This window comes from Thalassophryne amazonica, chromosome 14 (assembly GCF_902500255.1).
Source record: "Thalassophryne amazonica chromosome 14, fThaAma1.1, whole genome shotgun sequence".
NCBI classification, from domain to species: domain Eukaryota; kingdom Metazoa; phylum Chordata; class Actinopteri; order Batrachoidiformes; family Batrachoididae; genus Thalassophryne; species Thalassophryne amazonica.
Genome location: NC_047116.1, coordinates 47,913,754 through 47,934,185, shown reverse-complemented (window position 1 = coordinate 47,934,185; position 20,432 = coordinate 47,913,754). Strand labels below are relative to the sequence as shown.

General features: G+C 40.1%; 1 protein-coding gene across 7 annotated transcripts in view; it reads left to right on the top strand.

Annotated features, from left to right (window-relative positions):
• The window catches only part of gulp1a (GULP PTB domain containing engulfment adaptor 1a), a 300,705-nt gene that overhangs the window by 192,275 nt on the left and 87,998 nt on the right, over positions 1-20,432 (top strand). For 6 of the 7 annotated variants that reach the window (XM_034186208.1, XM_034186211.1, XM_034186207.1 and 3 more), the window contains exon 2: positions 13,119-13,199. The exons of the other annotated variant lie outside the window; for it this stretch is intronic. In XM_034186208.1, the coding sequence (XP_034042099.1) occupies positions 13,172-13,199 (28 nt within the window). In that variant the 5' untranslated portion in view covers positions 13,119-13,171. The remainder of the gene's footprint in view (positions 1-13,118; positions 13,200-20,432) is intronic. 7 annotated transcript variants of the gene reach the window in all.

Genomic DNA, 20,432 nt, shown 5'->3' with positions numbered 1-20,432 from the left:
ACACGCACGCACACACACACACACACACACACACACACGCACACCTGCAGAAGATTGTTCCATTTAATATACTTGTATCTCCAGCCACTTCCAGAGCCTTTGTTTCAGTCGGAGGGCTTTCTCAGTGGGACAGGATTCACTGTATGTTTATCTGCAAATGTATTGTTATATTTCTCAGTATTTGTCTTTTTTCCCCACAGTAAATACTCAGTGTCATGAGAAATAATTGCAGCTGTGTTGCAGTTGTGCCTTTGTTCACAGGGATGACTTGCTTATTTATCATCACTGCACAATCGGACCGGGAGTGACATGTTTAGCCGCATGTTCTCCTTGAATTGCTGGCTGTCTGAGTGGTGTCCAAAAAATGAGGTGGGCTTCATAGATAATTGGCAAAGCTTCTGGGGAAAACCTGGTCTTGTTAGGAGAGACGGCATCCATCCCACTTTGGATGGAGCAGCTCTCATTTCTAGAAATCTGGCCAATTTTCTTAAATCCTCCAAACCGTGACTATCCAGGGTTGGGACCAGGAAGCAGAGTTGTAGTCTTACACACCTCTCTGCAGCTTCTCTCCCCCTGCCATCCCCTCATTACCCCATCCCCGTAGAGACGGTGCCTGCTCCCAGACTACCAATAACCAGCAAAAATCTATTTAAGCATAAAAATTCAAAAAGAAAAAATAATATAGCACCTTCAACTGCACCACAGACTAACACAGTTAAATGTGGTCTATTAAACATTAGGTCTCTCTCTTCTAAGTCCCTGTTGGTAAATGATATAATAATTGATCAACATATTGATTTATTCTGCCTAACAGAAACCTGGTTACAGCAGGATGAATATGTTAGTTTAAATGAGTCAACACCCCCGAGTCACACTAACTGTCAGAATGCTCGTAGCACGGGCCGGGGCGGAGGATTAGCAGCAATCTTCCATTCCAGCTTATTAATTAATCAAAAACCCAGACAGAGCTTTAATTCATTTGAAAGCTTGTCTCTTAGTCTTGTCCATCCAAATTGGAAGTCCCAAAAACCAGTTTTATTTGTTATTATCTATCGTCCACCTGGTCGTTACTGTGAGTTTCTCTGTGAATTTTCAGACCTTTTGTCTGACTTAGTGCTTAGCTCAGATAAGATAATTATAGTGGGCGATTTTAACATCCACACAGATGCTGAGAATGACAGCCTCAACACTGCATTTAATCTATTATTAGACTCTATTGGCTTTGCTCAAAAAGTAAATGAGTCCACCCACCACTTTAATCATATCTTAGATCTTGTTCTGACTTATGGTATGGAAATAGAAGACTTAACAGTATTCCCTGAAAACTCCCTTCTGTCTGATCATTTCTTAATAACATTTACATTTACTCTGATGGACTACCCAGCAGTAGGGAATAAGTTTCATTACACTAGAGGTCTTTCAGAAAGCGCTGTAACTAGGTTTAAGGATATGATTCCTTCTTTATGTTCTCTAATGCCATATAACAACACAGTGCAGAGTAGCTACCTAAACTCTGTAAGGGAGATAGAGTATCTCGTCAATAGTTTTACATCCTCATTGAAGACAACTTTGGATGCTGTAGCTCCTCTGAAAAAGAGAGCTTTAAATCAGAAGTGTCTGACTCCGTGGTATAACTCACAAACTCGTAGCTTAAAGCAGATAACCCGTAAGATGGAGAGGAAATGGCGTCTCACTAATTTAGAAGATCTTCACTTAGCCTGGAAAAAGAGTCTGTTGCTCTATAAAAAAGCCCTCCGTAAAGCTAGGACATCTTTCTACTCATCACTAATTGAAGAAAATAAGAACAACCCCAGGTTTCTTTTCAGCACTGTAGCCAGGCTGACAAAGAGTCAGAGCTCTATTGAGCTGAGTATTCCATTAACTTTAACTAGTAATGACTTCATGACTTTCTTTGCTAACAAAATTTTAACTATTAGAGAAAAAATTACTCATAACCATCCCAAAGACGTATCGTTATCTTTGGCTGCTTTCAGTGATGCCGGTATTTGGTTAGACTCTTTCTCTCCGATTGTTCTGTCTGAGTTATTTTCATTAGTTACTTCATCCAAACCATCAACATGTTTATTAGACCCCATTCCAACCAGGCTGCTCAAGGAAGCCCTACCATTATTTAATGCTTCGATCTTAAATATGATCAATCTATCTTTGTTAGTTGGCTATGCACCACAGGCTTTTAAGGTGGCAGTAATTAAACCATTACTTAAAAAGCCATCACTTGACCCAGCTATCTTAGCTAATTATAGGCCAATCTCCAACCTTCCTTTTCTCTCAAAAATTCTTGAAAGGGTAGTTGTAAAACAGCTAACTGATCATCTGCAGAGGAATGGTCTATTTGAAGAGTTTCAGTCAGGTTTTAGAATTCATCATAGTACAGAAACAGCATTAGTGAAGGTTACAAATGATCTTCTTATGGCCTCGGACAGTGGACTCATCTCTGTGCTTGTTCTGTTAGACCTCAGTGCTGCTTTTGATACTGTTGACCATAAAATTTTATTACAGAGATTAGAGCATGCCATAGGTATTAAAGGCACTGCGCTGCGGTGGTTTGAATCATATTTGTCTAATAGATTACAATTTGTTCATGTAAATGGGGAATCTTCTTCACAGACTAAAGTTAATTATGGAGTTCCACAAGGTTCTGTGCTAGGACCAATTTTATTCACTTTATATATGCTTCCCTTAGGCAGTATTATTAGACGGTATTGCTTAAATTTTCATTGTTACGCAGATGATACCCAGCTTTATCTATCCATGAAGCCAGAGGACACACACCAATTAGCTAAACTGCAGGATTGTCTTACAGACATAAAGACATGGATGACCTCTAATTTCCTGCTTTTAAACTCAGATAAAACTGAAGTTATTGTACTTGGCCCCACAAATCTTAGAAACATGGTGTCTAACCAGATCCTTACTCTGGATGGCATTACCCTGACCTCTAGTAATACTGTGAGAAATCTTGGAGTCATTTTTGATCAGGATATGTCATTCAAAGCGCATATTAAACAAATATGTAGGACTGCTTTTTTGCATTTACGCAATATCTCTAAAATCAGAAAGGTCTTGTCTCAGAGTGATGCTGAAAAACTAATTCATGCATTTATTTCCTCTAGGCTGGACTATTGTAATTCATTATTATCAGGTTGTCCTAAAAGTTCCCTAAAAAGCCTTCAGTTAATTCAAAATGCTGCAGCTAGAGTACTGACGGGGACTAGAAGGAGAGAGCATATCTCACCCATATTGGCCTCTCTTCATTGGCTTCCTGTTAATTCTAGAATAGAATTTAAAATTCTTCTTCTTACTTATAAGGTTTTGAATAATCAGGTCCCATCTTATCTTAGGGACCTCGTAGTACCATATCACCCCAATAGAGCGCTTCGCTCTCAGACTGCAGGCTTACTTGTAGTTCCTAGGGTTTGTAAGAGTAGAATGGGAGGCAGAGCCTTCAGCTTTCAGGCTCCTCTCCTGTGGAACCAGCTCCCAATTCAGATCAGGGAGACAGACACCCTCTCTACTTTTAAGATTAGGCTTAAAACTTTCCTTTTTGCTAAAGCTTATAGTTAGGGCTGGATCAGGTGACCCTGAACCATCCCTTAGTTATGCTGCTATAGACGTAGACTGCTGGGGGGTTCCCATGATGCACTGTTTCTTTCTCTTTTTGCTCTGTATGCACCACTCTGCATTTAATCATTAGTGATCGATCTCTGCTCCCCTCCACAGCATGTCTTTTTCCTGGTTCTCTCCCTCAGCCCCAACCAGTCCCAGCAGAAGACTGCCCCTCCCTGAGCCTGGTTCTGCTGGAGGTTTCTTCCTGTTAAAAGGGAGTTTTTCCTTCCCACTGTAGCCAAGTGCTTGCTCACAGGGGGTCGTTTTGACCGTTGGGGTTTTACATAATTATTGTATGGCCTTGCCTTACAATATAAAGCGCCTTGGGGCAACTGTTTGTTGTGATTTGGCGCTATATAAAAAAATTGATTGATTGATTGATTGCATCCAGGATTTTAAACAGTACACTATTAGAGCTGATTTCATGAATCCATCATTTCACCATGGTATCTTACTGCCATTCAGTCAACGCTAATGTCCCATGACTGTCCCCATCGCCATTTATCACTTATTGTATATAAGTATTGTTTTTGTTTGTTTGTTTGATTTGTTCAGTAAACACTTGTGATTCCATAAGATTCTTTAAGTTACATGTATAAATCTCCTGAAGTTGTCAAGCCTGGGAACATGCGCTGGCAATGCATGTCACTACATCCAACCTACCACAGAGCTGCCTCATGTTCTGGATGACAACCACCTAGCATGGTACAACCCCAATTTGGATGCTATGTGAAATTTAAATATACGATTTGCAAATCCTCTCCAGCCTATATTCAATTGAATATACCATAAAGACAAGATATTTAATGTTCAAACTGATAAACGTTATTATTTTTGTGCAAATATTTGCTCATTTTGAAATGGATGCCTGCAACATGTTTAAAAAAATCTGGGGCAGGGACAACAAAAGACTGGGAAAGTTGATAAATGCTCAAAGAACACCTGTTTGGAACATTCCACAGGTGAACAGGTTAATTGGAAACAGGTGAGTGTCATGATTTGGTATAAAAAGAGCATCCCCAAAAGACTCAGCCATTCACAAGCAAAGATGGGGCGAGGATCACCACATTTTGAACAACTGCATGAAAAATAGTCCAACAGTTTAAGGTTTCTCAAACGTTCAATTGCAAGGAATTTAGGGATTCCATCAGCTATAGTCCATAATATAATGAGAAGATTCAAAGAATCTGGAGAACCTTCAACACGTAAGTGGCAAGGCCAAAAACCAACATTGAATGCCTGTGACCTTTGATCCCTCAGGCTGCACTGCATTAAAAACCGACATCATTGTGTAAAGGATCTTACCACGTGGGTTCTGGAACACTTCAGAAAACCACTGTCAGTTAACACAGTTCATCGCTACATCTACAAGTGCAAGTTAAAACTCTATCATGCAAAGCGAAAGCCATACATCAACAACATCCAAAAACGCCGCCACCTTCTCTGGGCCCGAGCTCATTTGAAATGGGCAGACGCAAAGTGCCAAAGTGTGCTGTGGTCTGATGAGTTCACATTTCAAATTGTTTTTGGAAATCAGGGACGTTTTGTCCTCCGGGCAAAAGAGGTAAAAGATCATCCAGAGTGTTACCAGCGCAAAGTTCAAAAGCCAGCATCTGTGATGGTATGGGGGTGTGTTAGTGCCCATGGCATGGGCAACTTGCACATCTGTGATGGCACCATCAATGCTGAAAGGTACATCCAGGTTTTGGACCAACACATGCTGCCATCCAAGCAACGTCTTTCTTCAGGGACGTCCCTGCTTATTTCACCAAGACAATGCCATGCCACATTCTGCACGTTACAACAATGTGGCTTCGTACTAAAGGAGTGCAGGTGCTAGACTGGCCTGCCTGCAGTCCAGACCTGTTGCCCATTGAAAATGTGTGGCGCATTATGGAGCGCAATATACAACAACAGATACCCCGGACTGTTGAACAACTGAACTCGTACATCAAGCAAGAATGGGAAAGAATTCCACCCACAAAGCTTCAACAATTAGTGTCCTCAATTTCCAAACATTTATTGAGTGTTGTTTGAAGGAAAGGTGATGTAACACAGTGATAAACATACCACTGTCCCAGCTTTTTTGAAACGTGTTGCAGGCATCCATTTCAAAATGAGCAAATATTTGCACATAAACAAAAAAGTCTATAATTTTGAACATTAAATATATTGTCTTTGTGGTGTATTCAATTGAATATAGGTTGAAAAGGATTTGCAAATCATTGTATTCTGTTTTTATTTACATTTTACACAACGTCCCAACTTTATTGGAATCGGGGTTGTAGTTGGCCATTCTCGTATACCCATAAGGAAGAAGCAGTACCATTTTAAACAGTACTGACACAATTAAAAACTGGTGACAGCAGCTGCAAAATACATTCAAAATGCCAGAGAGCTGTGCTTGTTCTAGATAGGCAATATTTCCTTCACAAATGAGTATTTCAGGAATGTTTAATTGATAAAAATAATTGGTCAAAATGATTTTTTCATTTGTCCATTTCAGTAATGAACATTTGTCTGGTTTTGTCTATTACAGACTAACTGTACACACTGTGTCTACAATAGATATTTTTGTTGACTTTTAATTGATAAAATTAATGGGGAAAATCTTTTTTTACTTGCTGCATATTGATTAGTCTGAATAAGGCGGTGAAATTTCTTTTTTCATGGCTTTATTGTCAGCATTTACACTTGCATGATCAATTCCGCATTGAAATTGTATGCACTATGATCAGGGTTGTGTAGAATTATTTTGAAATGTAATCCAAAAGTAATCAGATTACAAGTAATCCAAATGTATTTACATACATACATGTAATCCACATGTATTCTTTCAAAGTAATCCTACCCAACCTTGACTATGATTACACATCTAGGTACTCTGCGTCATGTTCTGAACATGTCGCAGGGGTCTCCTTATGTGCACATTCGAACTACTCATGCAGCATAGGAAGTGCACTCTCTTGTTTTTCTTTGGCCCTCTGTTAATATAATCCTCTATCTGCAGTGGCATGGTGAAATGTGTGTATCCTCATGGTCTTCTACAGCCACTAGGGTGCTCAGCACTGAGGCACCTACGTGCTAGATCATGCACAGAGAAACTTGCCACATGTCCATAATGATGTAGCTGACGCTTACTCACAAAGCAAGTGATACTCATCTTCATCTCCTCTCCTGAAGTCTGCCTTAATGTACATCGGCACATGTTCATGAGAATACAAAGCCAAACCAAAGACAACATTATCTGATGTCCTGCTGTCAGATAAACACAGAAGAATGACTAATTAACAGCATTTAAAAAGTAGATCTTAGGGATTTGAATTTCCATATCTGAAAAATGTGTGAATAATAACATATGCTTTTAATGTTGTTTCACCCCACTTATGTTCAAACTACAACACAAATATCAGGACTCAGTGGATCAACATGAAATTTTATTTTAGAGCCATTATGTGGCATCATAGCTATTGCTGACTACCACAGAAGAGGGTCAAGGATATGTCTCCTTCATGGAGATGAACAAAATATTCTGTGCCACAAGTGATTCAGTGTCAACACATTGCTCTACCCCTCCTCTCATGGTGGTGGAAGTGAATTTCACATATTTCCCCATTATAGGACAAATGAAGGAATATCATAGCTTTCCCTATGTTCAATTAAGAATACTGTTAGGCCATTTGAATAAATATAGAATTATACAACATTTCAAGTTGTAGAGTCAACCAAGACAATGCCAATGCAAAAGTGCATGTGTGTGTCCGTGCACGTCTGGAGCACTTATTACATTTGCTTCTACTTGTGAAAAACATCATATAGATATAAAATTATGAATACAGGAACTTTTCTGAAATTGCTCAGATCTTAGTATGAGTTGTTCTTGCATGAGGCCCATTGTTTCTAATTATCAAAGACTGTGGGTTAATAATGATTTTCACACTTTGTTTTCCACAACAAAATGACTCATTGCTCTGACATTCTTTAAAAAATTGAAAATGTCAGATTTGGAAAAGTTCATTTTATTTTCTAAATGTCTGAATAAAGTCAGTTTGTTTGCAAAGGCAAAGAATGATATAAGTGTTATATGGCTGGCCTTGCATATTATCTCACAGTACAAAAATAAAGAAAATTGATAGTGGAATAGCTTTGCAGGCACCTCTTCACAGGATCAAATTGGATCTCATCTGTCTAAACTGCTTTCTACTATTTTTTCGACATCCCAGTTCTTGTATATTTATCAAGAGAAGCTTGCTTTTTTCCCATTTCATTGAGTCTTTTAACTTGAAGTTTTCTAAGAAGGGAGCCTGTGACCTACACAGTGTCGTTGGGCATGCAGGGTTTCACTGGTTTCTCCTAGATCTGAGCTGATTGACAGCACTGCTGAACAGCTTCAGATTGTAAAGGGAAATGAGAGTGAATGTGTTTTTCATTTGTTGGAATAGGATTCTTCAGTCAACCGCTCTGTCTATAATCTTAATTTTTGTCATTTGCTTTTGGCTTCTGAAAAGACCTTCAACAGTGCATCTGAAAACATCTTTGAGTCTTAAAATTTCTTCCTGTGAGATCTTGCTGACGCTGTAAGGCCCAACCACTAGGAGCAGTGGGCAGCTGCGGTCTGGTGTCCAGGGACCTCGTCAGTGCGGTGGAAGGAGATTGAAGCTAATGTGCATGTTTTGATAGTGTCGAAAATGAGTGTCCAAAATTACCCAAGAGATAAAGAGATCATGCAAATTTGGTTCTGAAAGGAAGTGGGTTTTGGTGGAACAGAACCACAGTGCTAACCACTGGTGCTAATCTTGGCTGCTTAGCTGCTGTGCTCAACCTTAACATGGTGTAACAAAGTTTTACATGAAACTATGTTTAGTGGCTTCATCCTCTGAGTACAGCATGACTCTTCCCAACCCAGTTTTGTTCTGTTTCTATTTCTGTATTGCATTGATTTTATTGATTTTTGTTTTATTATTATTCTTAAATATAACCTGTCTGTTGTAATTGTTTAGTCATGCACAAGCCTATATGAAAATCTCTGAGAGTATGGCTGTTCAGTCGGTCAGTGGTTCAGTAAAATGTCCATCATTAATTCCATAAAGACTGCGTTTGAAATTGTAGGCTCTCAGTTTCTGTGTCCTTCAGTTTTAGCTGTGGTTGAATGTGTACCGTTGCTTTTATACCTGGTGGAGTGTGATGCCATTTTATCCTGTAATTTGTCGAGCTACAACTCAGGGCCCCTTGGCTGATTTTCCCAAGTACTGTGTTTTCTGGGGTACGAGTCACAATTTTTTTTGTTGCTTTTAATTTTTTTTACTAGTTTCAGAGGTCCTGCAATGTTTAGTTCAGTTGCGACTTACATGTAAAAATCAGGATTTGTGATCGTGAATTTTCATGTCAGTGGAAACAAGAATCATGGCATTAAACTGTCTTTTTTGTATGAAATAAACAAGAGAGGTAGAAACTTCCTAACAGGGCTCAATTACTTTCAGCATGTATTTAAAACGGAGTTGGGTCAGACTTAAAGTGTTTGTTATGTACAAGCAGTCGTGATGGCGTCACTGTTTTGAGCTTTTCTCATGTCCTTGGTGGTTGTTGGGCTCCAGAGATAAAATACAATTAGCAACCATGTTCATTTCAAGCAAATAAATATGAATAAATGTCTTTATTGAACAGCAAAGCATCCTGTGGAAAAATACAAAAAAACTGATTAGATGAACATCTGTTCCCGCACAGTGCTACAGTACACAGCAAAGAAAGACAGTGTAAATAGTAACATATGATACAGTGAGCTAGGTTACACTGACCACTGTCATTCATATTCATAATCTTCAACCATTGAAGATTTCTGTGACAGATCTCAGCCTTCCAGAGATACATTCAGATGTTTCCAGTGGTGCATCGGCACAGCTGCCGAAGCGAAGAGGACGCCCCAAAAAAGTTGTGTCTCAGCACTCAACTGCACAACCTCATAGAGGTAGAGGAAGGCCGAAAGGGTCGGGATCCAAGAAAGATGCTCGTAATGAAGACCGTTCACCTAAGAAATGAGGGAGACCCAAAGGGTCTTTCAACAAAAGTACACTTGAGAAGGCTGCTGCCAGTAGGAATGATTTGGGAGAAAATGTACCAAATGGTTCCAGTTTGCCCAAAAAGCCAAGGGGTCACCCGAAAGGATCCTCCATGAAATGCAAGGCAGAAAGTAGTGAAGATAATGACAGTGGCTGTTCAATACCTCGGAAAAGGGGAAGACCAAAGAAACCTCGTGCAATTATATCTGCAGAATTGGAAGTGGTCGTCTCCACCAAAAAGCTGAAGCGTGGTCGACCAAGAAAAGTACCAGCCAAAAGAGAAAGGCCATGAAAGTTCCCTTTGCATTCTTCTAAGGATTGGAAAAAGCCAGCAGTATGGAAGCCCTGGGAAGACCACGTAAATATCCACGGGTTGATCATCCAGAGGGAGCCCCACTGGCGCTTCGCCGAGGCCGCGGTCAGCCTCGCAAGTCAGAGTCCAAGAAGGGCGTTCACCTCCGTAAGACAAAATCACCATCGCTAAACAATGTTGATGATGGAATCCCAAGAAAAAGAGGCCGTCCCTCGGGTACGGCAAAAAACACGGATGAACCATGAGGTAAAAGGGGCCATCCCAAAGGCTCATTCAACAAAAATAAAGCCAACCTTTACAGCGCACTGCCAGTACCAGACAAGAATGATTCAGCTGCTGTCGAGGAAGATAAGGAGGAGCAGGCAGAGGACAGCAGGCGCACAGGAAGAAACTGAAGAGTCGGTTATCGATCAGGACAGAAACTTTGACGCGCCCGATGGTTATGGCTACACAGAGGAAACTGAAACTGCTCTGGACTGAAGTCAGTCACCAGGTTTGAAGAGTGGTTTTAATTTGGTTTGACCAAAAAGTGTGCAAGGAAATGAACTCACATAGCACAAACAGAAAATACGACACTTGTAGTTGCTGTTTAAAACATAGAACATGAGCTTGTCAGTGTTGTTTTTAACTTCTTTGTTTTTAAATAGGACGATATTAAACAGCTGAAATTTTAAAATAGTTTGGTCAGTCTCTCATTGGAGTAAATGGTTTTAAACATTTTACTTATAATAAACTGGCATGTAGAATTTAATGCAGGCATTTTTCTCTTGTTGTAATTTAGTTTTTCAGTTGTAGTGTTTTGTCAGTTTTAGTGTAAAACGCACATGAATGTTGGGTCCCTCCTGTTTTTCAGGGAATGATTCTGAGGAAATAATATAAAAAAAATTAAATCTGGGAGAATATTTGAAACTGAACTTTTGAATATGTGTGAGGAGGTACGTGAGACATTATTGTTAAGTGCTTTGAGCTTCTGATGCAGATGGAAAAGCGTTATATAAATGCAGTCCATTCACTTCAGGAAATGTTCCACATACAAAAGAAATCCAAAACTATAAGTGTCCACACTGTGTCAGTGGGCACTAATCATCTCGTGATAATCCATTGTTAATTATTAAATTACAAAGCAAAAAATTCCCAACGAGCAGACACTGTGTACAGATAAATATAGCACCGAACTGAGTTGTCCCAATCACTCCTAATAGGAGAGGCTGTTTTCTTGAGGAAGATGAAGTCGAAAAGCAGGAAGATGAAGACTAGGACTACCCCTTTAAAGATGTTTGAATATTTTTGAAGCTTTTAAGACTACGAACACCCAGACATGGCCGCAAAATGACAGCGATTTGTTGAATGGGGATGAAATTTTTGAACAGCTTGAGAATTTCACCCCAATTTCAAAACTGGTGCAGATGATGGCTGTAACTACTGTGCAGACCAAGTTTGTTCAAGATTGACAAAAGATGGATCAAGGAGTTACAGTGATGCTTCAAAACATGCCCTGATTTGCAATTTAGGATGAAACGGGAAGAAACAGTGCTTTATGGCAGTGATTCTCAACCGGGGTGCCGCGGCACCCTAGGGTGCCGTGATTGATCGTCAGGGGTGCCGTGGGTATTTTTCATATTCGCGATTATTTTTCATATTCGCGATTACCGTGAATTATTTATTTTATCCACAAAGCATAAAACGACTCAGAATCTGACGTCATTGTGCTGCAGCCTCGCTCTCGTCTTAAGGCGGGACAATAACAAGGAGGCTGACGGCCGATTAAAACAGTGTCGTCTCCTTCAAAAGCCGTCTAAAATGCGGAGCTGTTGGTGTGTGTGTCAGTGCCTGTGTGCGCGCGGAGTTAACAGGCTGCAGACTGTGAGGGATGGGGTGGGTCAGGGAGGGGATGGGGTGGGTCAGGGAGGGGAGGGGGTGGGTGAGGGAGGGAGGGGGTGGGTGAGGGATGGGGTGGGTCAGGGAGGGGAGGGGGTGGGTGAGGGAGGGGAGGGGGTGGGTGAGGGAGGGGGGTGGGTGAGGGAGGGAGATTCCTGAATGTAGGCGCGACACGTTCAGTGCGCAGCGCGGAGCAGAGAGAGGATTTTAACCCAAGTGAACGTTTAAAACGGAAACGTGAAGCTGCCTTTACTTCTCTCTGAACTTTCTCTAAAGGTGTGATTCTGCCGTTACCGTCCTGTTCACACCATGTACACGTCGTATGCTGAATTTATGAGATCATGAGATGAAATAAATGGTCAAATATCTTTAAAAACATATTTAAAAAATGCGAATATATGAATGAACTGAGAGCCACAAAAAAAAAAAACAATGTTCAAACGCACAGATCACAAAAAGCAGGTGAGAACTCTGAACTTTAACAGCTGTTATTTTCCAAAGGTATTTATTTGTTCAATCTTGAGCTTAATGCAGTGTTTAAGCACAAAACGTGACTGATGAGGAGAAACAATTTCAGAAATGCAACAGAAGCAACCACAAATCAGAAAAAGTTGGGACTGTATGTAAAATGAAGATAAAAATAAAAATGTTGCACCATTCCCAGTTTCTCCACTCACAGAAGCCAAACGTTCTTCCAGAGTTGTGTAATTATACTACAATAGTAGAATATAAAGAAGGGGAAAAAAAGAAAAAAATATATACAATATATTCGTCAATCGCAATTATTTGACAATCGTCTCCAGAAATTCCTAATCGTGACAGCCCTACTTGAGATAAGAGCGCAAAATGCTTGAGGATTTTCGAAATGTGTTTTCTGTATCGATTTTCTATTAATAATAATGATATTTGGGTTTTGCGCAAAACCAGAGGTAATAGCATTATAATATTATTTTGGTTGGTGGTGTGCCGCAGGATTTGTAAATATAAAAAGGGTGCCGCGGCTCAAAAAAGGTTGAAAATCACTGCTTTATGGAATAGGAGTATAATAAGAACTACTGGTAAAAGAGTGTAATGAAAAACTGAGATTAGATGTGGAATAGATGGTGACAGCTAAACATTGCTTCACAGGGTGGGAACTTTCACAGAGAAAACTTCAGACTGTTTGCTCTTAGACTCTCTCTTTTTATAGCAAAGGCTTGAGGTCAAAGTCATTTTAAACTCACGTCTCCCTGCTGTGTTTCCAGGTGGAACATTGGCAGACACTCGGGAGCGAGCTCAGAGACACAAGTTTTCCACTATGAACCGCGCCTTCAACAGGAAAAAAGGTGAGCTCAACTCCAGACTCCTCATTAAGCTGACAGAAGTTAGTTGAGCATGAAATGAGCTGCAACAACACAACGCACAGCGCTGGTTTCTCACACCCGTATGAGCCCAAAGCCCCTGTGATAGGGAAGCTTTTTGTTTGTTGAAGTGTTCATGCTGTGTGTCTGAAGTTACAGCATCATGCTGTGTAATCCTCTCTGATAGGTTTGGGCAGTGCAGCATACTCTCAGTCACAAATAGTCTAACATTGAGCTAGATTAGAAACACTCGCTTGTGGCTCTATTGTTCAAAATTCTCATCGGTACTTGTGCATAACTAACTACAGTATTTGGGGAGTCTGATGCAAATTGGTTACATCTGGTATTATCAAGAATATAGCCATCTTCTCTATGACACCCACAACATACTGGTGTAGATGTTTTTTTTTTGGACAGACAACATATGTGATTTTATTCTTGTTTTATTACATCTGCCAAGGATGTAATAAATCATCTGCACTTATTTATTTATTTGTCTGTCTGTTAGCAGGATTACGTGAAATATACTTCACGGATTCTCACCAAATTTGCACCACAGATAGATATTAGGGCATGGACAACTACACTGAATTTTGGAGGTGATCCGGATCTGGATTCTGGATCAAGATTTCACTTTATATAGGCTTTGAAGGATTATGTCAAAACTAATTGAAAACAATTTTAACTTTACTGGAGAAGACACAGGGCACACAGTTTGACATCCCAAAGTCATCCTACACACGCAACCGAATTCAAGTCATACATGCGCTTGCATGCATGGGGTGCTGCTTGCTGTTTTATGTTTGCCAATTATGAATAACGTACAGCGTGATGGATTATTTAATTGCAGAGAGTCAGCTCCTTTAAACAGAAAAATGTGAATTTGTGTGATATTTCAGAAAGCAATTTTTTTTCCACCTTAATATTATTTGTAAACAAGAGCAATCTGAGATTTCTTACATCCGCCAAGGGCTGAAGAGGACTCAGAATAAAAGATGTGTGATTCACATTGTGATCCGGACTTTACATGGATCTGAATCAGTATGCAATTATTGCATACTGATTCAGAATGGTCCAACTGATCAGTGCAATCTGATATTTAATTCACAAGCTGAAACAAAATATTGTCTTCCTGATCATGGTTTTACATTGCAATGTCATATCTTTATACTGCAGAACTTGCATATTGATCCGGATCACCCCCAACAAATTAGCCAGAATCTGGATCCAGATCACCTCCAAAATTCAGTGGAGTGTTCCATGCCCCAATGCCCCAATATGTATCTTTGGTGTAAATTTGTTGAGAATCTGTAAAGTATTTTTGATGTGATCCTTCAAAGCCCATATAAAAAGTGACATCTTGATCCAGAATCTGGATCCAGATCACCTCCAAAATTGAATGGCGTCTTCCATGGCATAATATTTATGTATGGTGAAACCTTTGTCAAAACCTATGCAATAGTTTTGACATAATCCTTCTAACAGACAGACAAATAAATAAACAAACGCCAATGATACGTCCCTGGGCAAATGTAATTATGACATTTGGTACTATTGTTGTTGGCCAGACAGAAGTCACTCTTTAGTAAAAGGCACATGGCAGCCCACCTGGAGTTTGTCAAAAGGTACCTGAAGGACTCTTAAGCCTGGTTCACACGGCAGGATCTTACAATTATCTTTAGGTTTCCAAAACCTGAGAGACAACACACGTGAAGTTAAAAAATCGTGGATCTGACAGGTTTGGTCATACAGTGTGTGGTGTTCAGCCACACGGTAAGGACAACAACACCACACACGAACAGATTTCACGCACGAACATTCACAGCTCAGACAGGAAATCTTGCAAAATCTCTCGAGATTAAACCTGACTTCAGAGTAAACAAACGGAGGTACTTTGTGGACTATTTAAAACACAGGGAAAAAATGATACAAAAAGAAAAAGAAAAGGTGTTCTTTAAAGGACTGGAGACAGCGCGACCACCGGACTTTCTGGTAAGTCAGAACAGCTGTTTTGATGTTATTTTCCACTCCGTGTGGCCGTCACCTCGCTTTCTGATTGGCTGCACGTCACGTTCAGCAGGCTGCGTGCTCGTTTGTGATCGGAGGACACAACACGCTGCGATATCGGGCCAAAAAAATCCAACATGTGGAATATCCCCGATTTGCGATCGGAGCGCTCCTGATGCCCTTCCGAGCAGATCAGAGCACTCTGAACATGCCACACACGGGAGGAATATCTGATAAGATTATGTTTAGAGGCATCATGATTGTCGGGGTGTCCTTAAGATTGTCAGAAGGAGAGAATCTGGTCCGATATCGGACTAATTATCCTGCTGTGAATAGACCACAAGGCCATAGACCACAAGAAATAAAATTCTCTGGTCTAATGAGACAAAGATTGAACTCTTTGGTGTGAATGCCAGGTGTCATGTTTGGAGGAAATCAGGCACTATCCCTACAGTGAACCATGGTAGTGGCAGCATCATGCTGTTGGGATGCTTTTTTTTTCGTGGCAGGAACTGGGAGACTAGTCAGGGTTGAAGGAAAGTTGAATGCAGCAATGTATAGAGACATTCTGGATGAAATTCTGCTCCAGAGCACTCTTGACCTCAGCCTAGGGTGACGGTTCATCTTTCAGCAGGACACAATGACCCTAAGCACACAGCCAAGATATCAAAGGAGTGGCTTCAGGAAAACTCTGTGAATGTCCTTGAGTGGTCCAGCCAGAGCCCAGAGCTGAATCTGATTGAACATCTCTGGAGAGATCTGAAAATGTCTGTGCATCGAGGCTCCCCATCCAACCTGATGGAGCTTGAGAGGTGCTGCAAAGTGGAACTGGCAAACTGCCCAAAGATAGGGAGCGCCAAGCTTGTGGCATCATATTCAAGAAGGCTTGTTATGAGTAGAATTTTGAGGAAAAATTATTTAGTTCATTTTTGAAGAAGGCTGCAACATAGCAAAATGTGGAAGTAGTGAAGTGCTGTGAATACTTTCCAGATGCACTGTAATTCCATACTATGCAGGTATGCTAGCCATACAAGAGGGAGAACAGAAGTATCTTTAGTCTCGCCTTGAATGTCTGCGCTCTAAAAAATGAACCGCTGTCTCACAAGAAAAAGTAATGTAACAATTTCCATAATTTTTTTAAAGTTATTTCAACTTAACTAAAGTTGATTTGATTGATTTTTTTATTTGTTGATTTAGCACAAAAATGAAACTAATAAAAAAATAATGTATAAATATAAAACAATAAAAGAAAAAAAAGATACAATATGAATAATGTGCAAGGGAGTGGTTGAAGCCAAAAAGGCTTATTGAAAACCCACTCCCGAACAAAATCAAACAAAGCACAGCAGTATACAACAGTATTACACCAATTTATCCACATAATATGAACAAGTCATTGTAAATACTCCTGCAGGATCTTTGCTTTTAATCCACTTTTATATCTACAAGGTCTGTTAAAAAAGTATCCGACCTTTTTATTTTTTTCAAAAACCTGATGGATTTGAATCACGTGTGCTTGCATGAGCCAACCTTGAACCTTTGTGCGCATGCGTGAGTTTTTTCACGCCTGTCGATTGCGTCATTTGCTTGTAAGCAGCCTTTGTGTGAGGATGGGTGGAGTCTCTCGTCGTTTTTTCTTTGCAAGGAAATGGTGGAACGAGTGGAGCAGCGCAACTGCATTAAATTTTGCCAGAAAATGGGCGACAGCCAGGTGGAAAGCATTCGGATTATTCAGATGGCTTTCGGTGACGATCCTATGGGCATCACACAGATTAAGGAGCGGTACAACTGGTTTAAAGATGGCCGCACAACAGTGGAGAGCGAGCCATGCTCCGGGTGGCCATCAACATGCTGAAACGACCAGATCATTTCCAAAGTGAACTCTGTGGTGATGCGGGACCATCGTGTGACTATCCAAGAAATTGTGGAAGAGGTGGATATCAGCACTTTTTCGGGACATTCCACTGTGACAGAAGATTTTGCCATGAAAAGAGTTGCAGCGAAATTCATGCCGATGGCTTTGGCACGAAGCTGATGGCGCAGCAAAAGCGCCACCGTGTTGAAGCCTCAGGACATGTTGTGACATACCCAGCTTTTCACCATTCAGAAGGTTCAGACGGATTTCGGTGGCTTTTCAGTCGTGTGACTATCCGAGAAATTGTGGAAGAGGTGAGCAATCGACAGGTGTGAAGAAATTCACGCATGCGCACAAAGGTTCACGGTTGGCTCATGCAAGCACACGTGATTCAAATCCATCAGGTTTTTGAAAAAAATAAAAAGGTCGGATACTTTTCTAACAGACCTCATATATAAAGTGATGGATGGATTTACAAGATGTACCGTATCATTCCAAGATTTAACACATGAAATCTGAAAGGAGTTAAAAGGATATGTTTTCGGTTGCGTCCGTTTGTTGGTTGGTTGGTTTGTTAGCAGGATTACTCAAAAAATCCTCAACAGATTTCAATTAAATTTTTACCAGGGATGTATCTTGGCCTAACTTAGAAGTCATTAAATTTTGGTAATGATCCGGAACATGATCCGGATCCAGTATGTTTTTTTTAAGGATTCTTTATCATTGCAGGATAGAGCCAATTTCAACATTTTTGCATCTAACTTCATGAAGACGGGTCACAAAGGCTGAACAAAAATTAAGTTACGACACAACAATAATTTAGCATTTGGTTCTCCTCATTGAATAAACTTGTTATTAGAAAATAAAATAAAAAAAACTTGTTTAGTACATGCAGTTTCTCTTTATAAATACATTTGCTGACGATCTAAGGATTTAACCACTGAATCTGAAACATGACGGTAGATGCGTGAAACGACGTGGAATAAGTCTCTTTGCCAAAGGGTATTCCATGTGACGTCAGTGACCCTATGGCCTTGGCGGAGGTTTGCGCTCTCTGAGTGCTTCTAGTTATGAATTTGATGGTTATGCACAAAATAATATTTGATGAAGGAAGTCCACTTAATATCATAGAGAGCTCTGAAAACAAAAGTACAGGTCAGGAAAATATTTATGTGGAAGATATTTAAGAGCTGCAATTTAAAAAACAGAGATGCACTTGGAGCACAAGGTTTCGAACGAGTAAATATTCAAGCAAGTTTTTTCTGTAGAAGAAATATTTTGTTTATATAAGTTGCAAAGGTACTTCCCCATACAGTATAGCAATAACTTAAATATGGATAAACTAATCTATAATTTAATGTTAAAAGACATTTGTGATCTACTAAAATGTCTTATTTTGCTTATGATTCCTACTGACTTGGTTATTTTTTTATTTTTTTATAAACATGATCAATATGTTCTTTCCAACACAGTTTCTCATCTATCCACACACCCAAGAAACATGTAGATGAGACCCTTGATATTCTTCATTATCGATGCAGATTTTAATTAGACCATGATTACATTTTTTATTGCCAGCAAATAACATAAAATTTGACTTTTTATACTCAACAATCTATTGGCTTTGAGCCAGATTGAATAATTCAAAAGATTGTTATTTAAGATACTAACCAAACCATTTATATCTTTGCTGGAAATAAAAAAGGTTAGTATCATCAGCAAACAACAATGGGTATACGAGGGCTGTCCGTAAAGTATAGGTCCTTTTTATTTTTTTCAAAAACTATATGGATTTCATTCATATGTTTTTACGTCAGACATGCTTGAACCCTCGTGCGCATGCGTGAGTTTTTCCACGCCTGTCGGTGACGTCATTCGCCTGTGAGCACTCCTTGTGGGAGGAGTCGTCCAGCGCCTCGTCGGAATTCCTTTGTCTGAGAAGTTGCTGAGAGACTGGCGCTTTGTTTGATCAAAAGTTTTTCTAAACCTGTGAGACACATCGAAGTGGACATGGTTTGAAAATTTAAGCTGGTTTTCAGTGAAAATTTTAACAGCTGATGAGAGATTTTGAGGTGACACTGTCGCTTTAAGGACTTTTCACGGTGTGAGACGTCGCGCTGCGCTCTCAGGCGGCGTCATCAGCCTGTTTCAAGCTTAAAACCTCCACATTTCAGGCTCTATTGATCCAGGACGTCGTGAGAGAACAGAGACGTTTCAGAAGAAGTCGGTTTCAGCATTTTATCCGGATATTCCACTGTTAAAGGAGATTTTTTTAATGAAAGACGTGTCCGCACGTCGGGACGCAGCCGACGCGGTGCGGCGGCACAGGAAAAACACCTCCGTGTTGATAACCATTTGTTAAAATCCAGTTGGCTTTTGATGGCTTTCAGTGGAGTGAGTATATGAGAAGTTGTTTATCAGCTGGAGATGTTCCAACTTGTCCTTAAGGCTTCCAGCAGAGGTGTTTTTCCTGTGACGGAGCGTCGCGGCGGCTGCGAGCCAACGCTGCAATCCGCCCGCACGTCTTTCATTAAAAAAATCTCCTTTAACAGTGGAATATCCGGATAAAATGCTGAAACCGACTTCTTCTGAAACTTCTCTGTTCTCTCACGACGTCCTGGATCAACAGAGCCTGAAATGTGGAGGTTTTCAGCTTGAAACAGGCTGATGACGCCGCCTGAGAGCACTGTGCGACGTCTCGCACCGTGAAAAGTCCTTAAAGCGACAGAATCACCTCAAAATCTCTCATCAGCTGTTAAAATTTTCACTGAAAACCAGCTTAATTTTTCGAACCATGTCCACTTCGATGTGTCTCACAGGTTTAGAAAAAATTTTGATCAAACAAAGATCCAGTCTCTCAGCAACTTCTCAGACAAAGGAATTCCGACGAGGGGCTGGACGACTCCTCCCACAAGGAGTGCTCACAGGCGAATGACGTCACCGACAGGCGTGGAAAAACTCACGCATGCGCACGAGGGTTCAAGCATGTCTGACGTAAAAACATATGAATGAAATCCATATAGTTTTTGAAAAAAATAAAAAGGACCTATACTTTACGGACAGACCTCGTATACTGTAGTAGTACAAACAGATGCAAAATCATTAATATATATTGTAAACAATAACGGTTCCAAAATTGAACCCTGGGGTACTCTACACTCTATATAATTAATATCTGAGTCCAGATTTAGAAAAAACATAGTTTTCTCTCAGATAAATAATTACTAAGCCATGTATGTACATTTGCCTTAAATCCATATTTGTTTAACTTTGACAGCAAAATTTCATAATTAATTTCATGATTTTCGTTACATCAAAAATTTATGTAACAATTTGCATATTTTTTAAGTTATTTC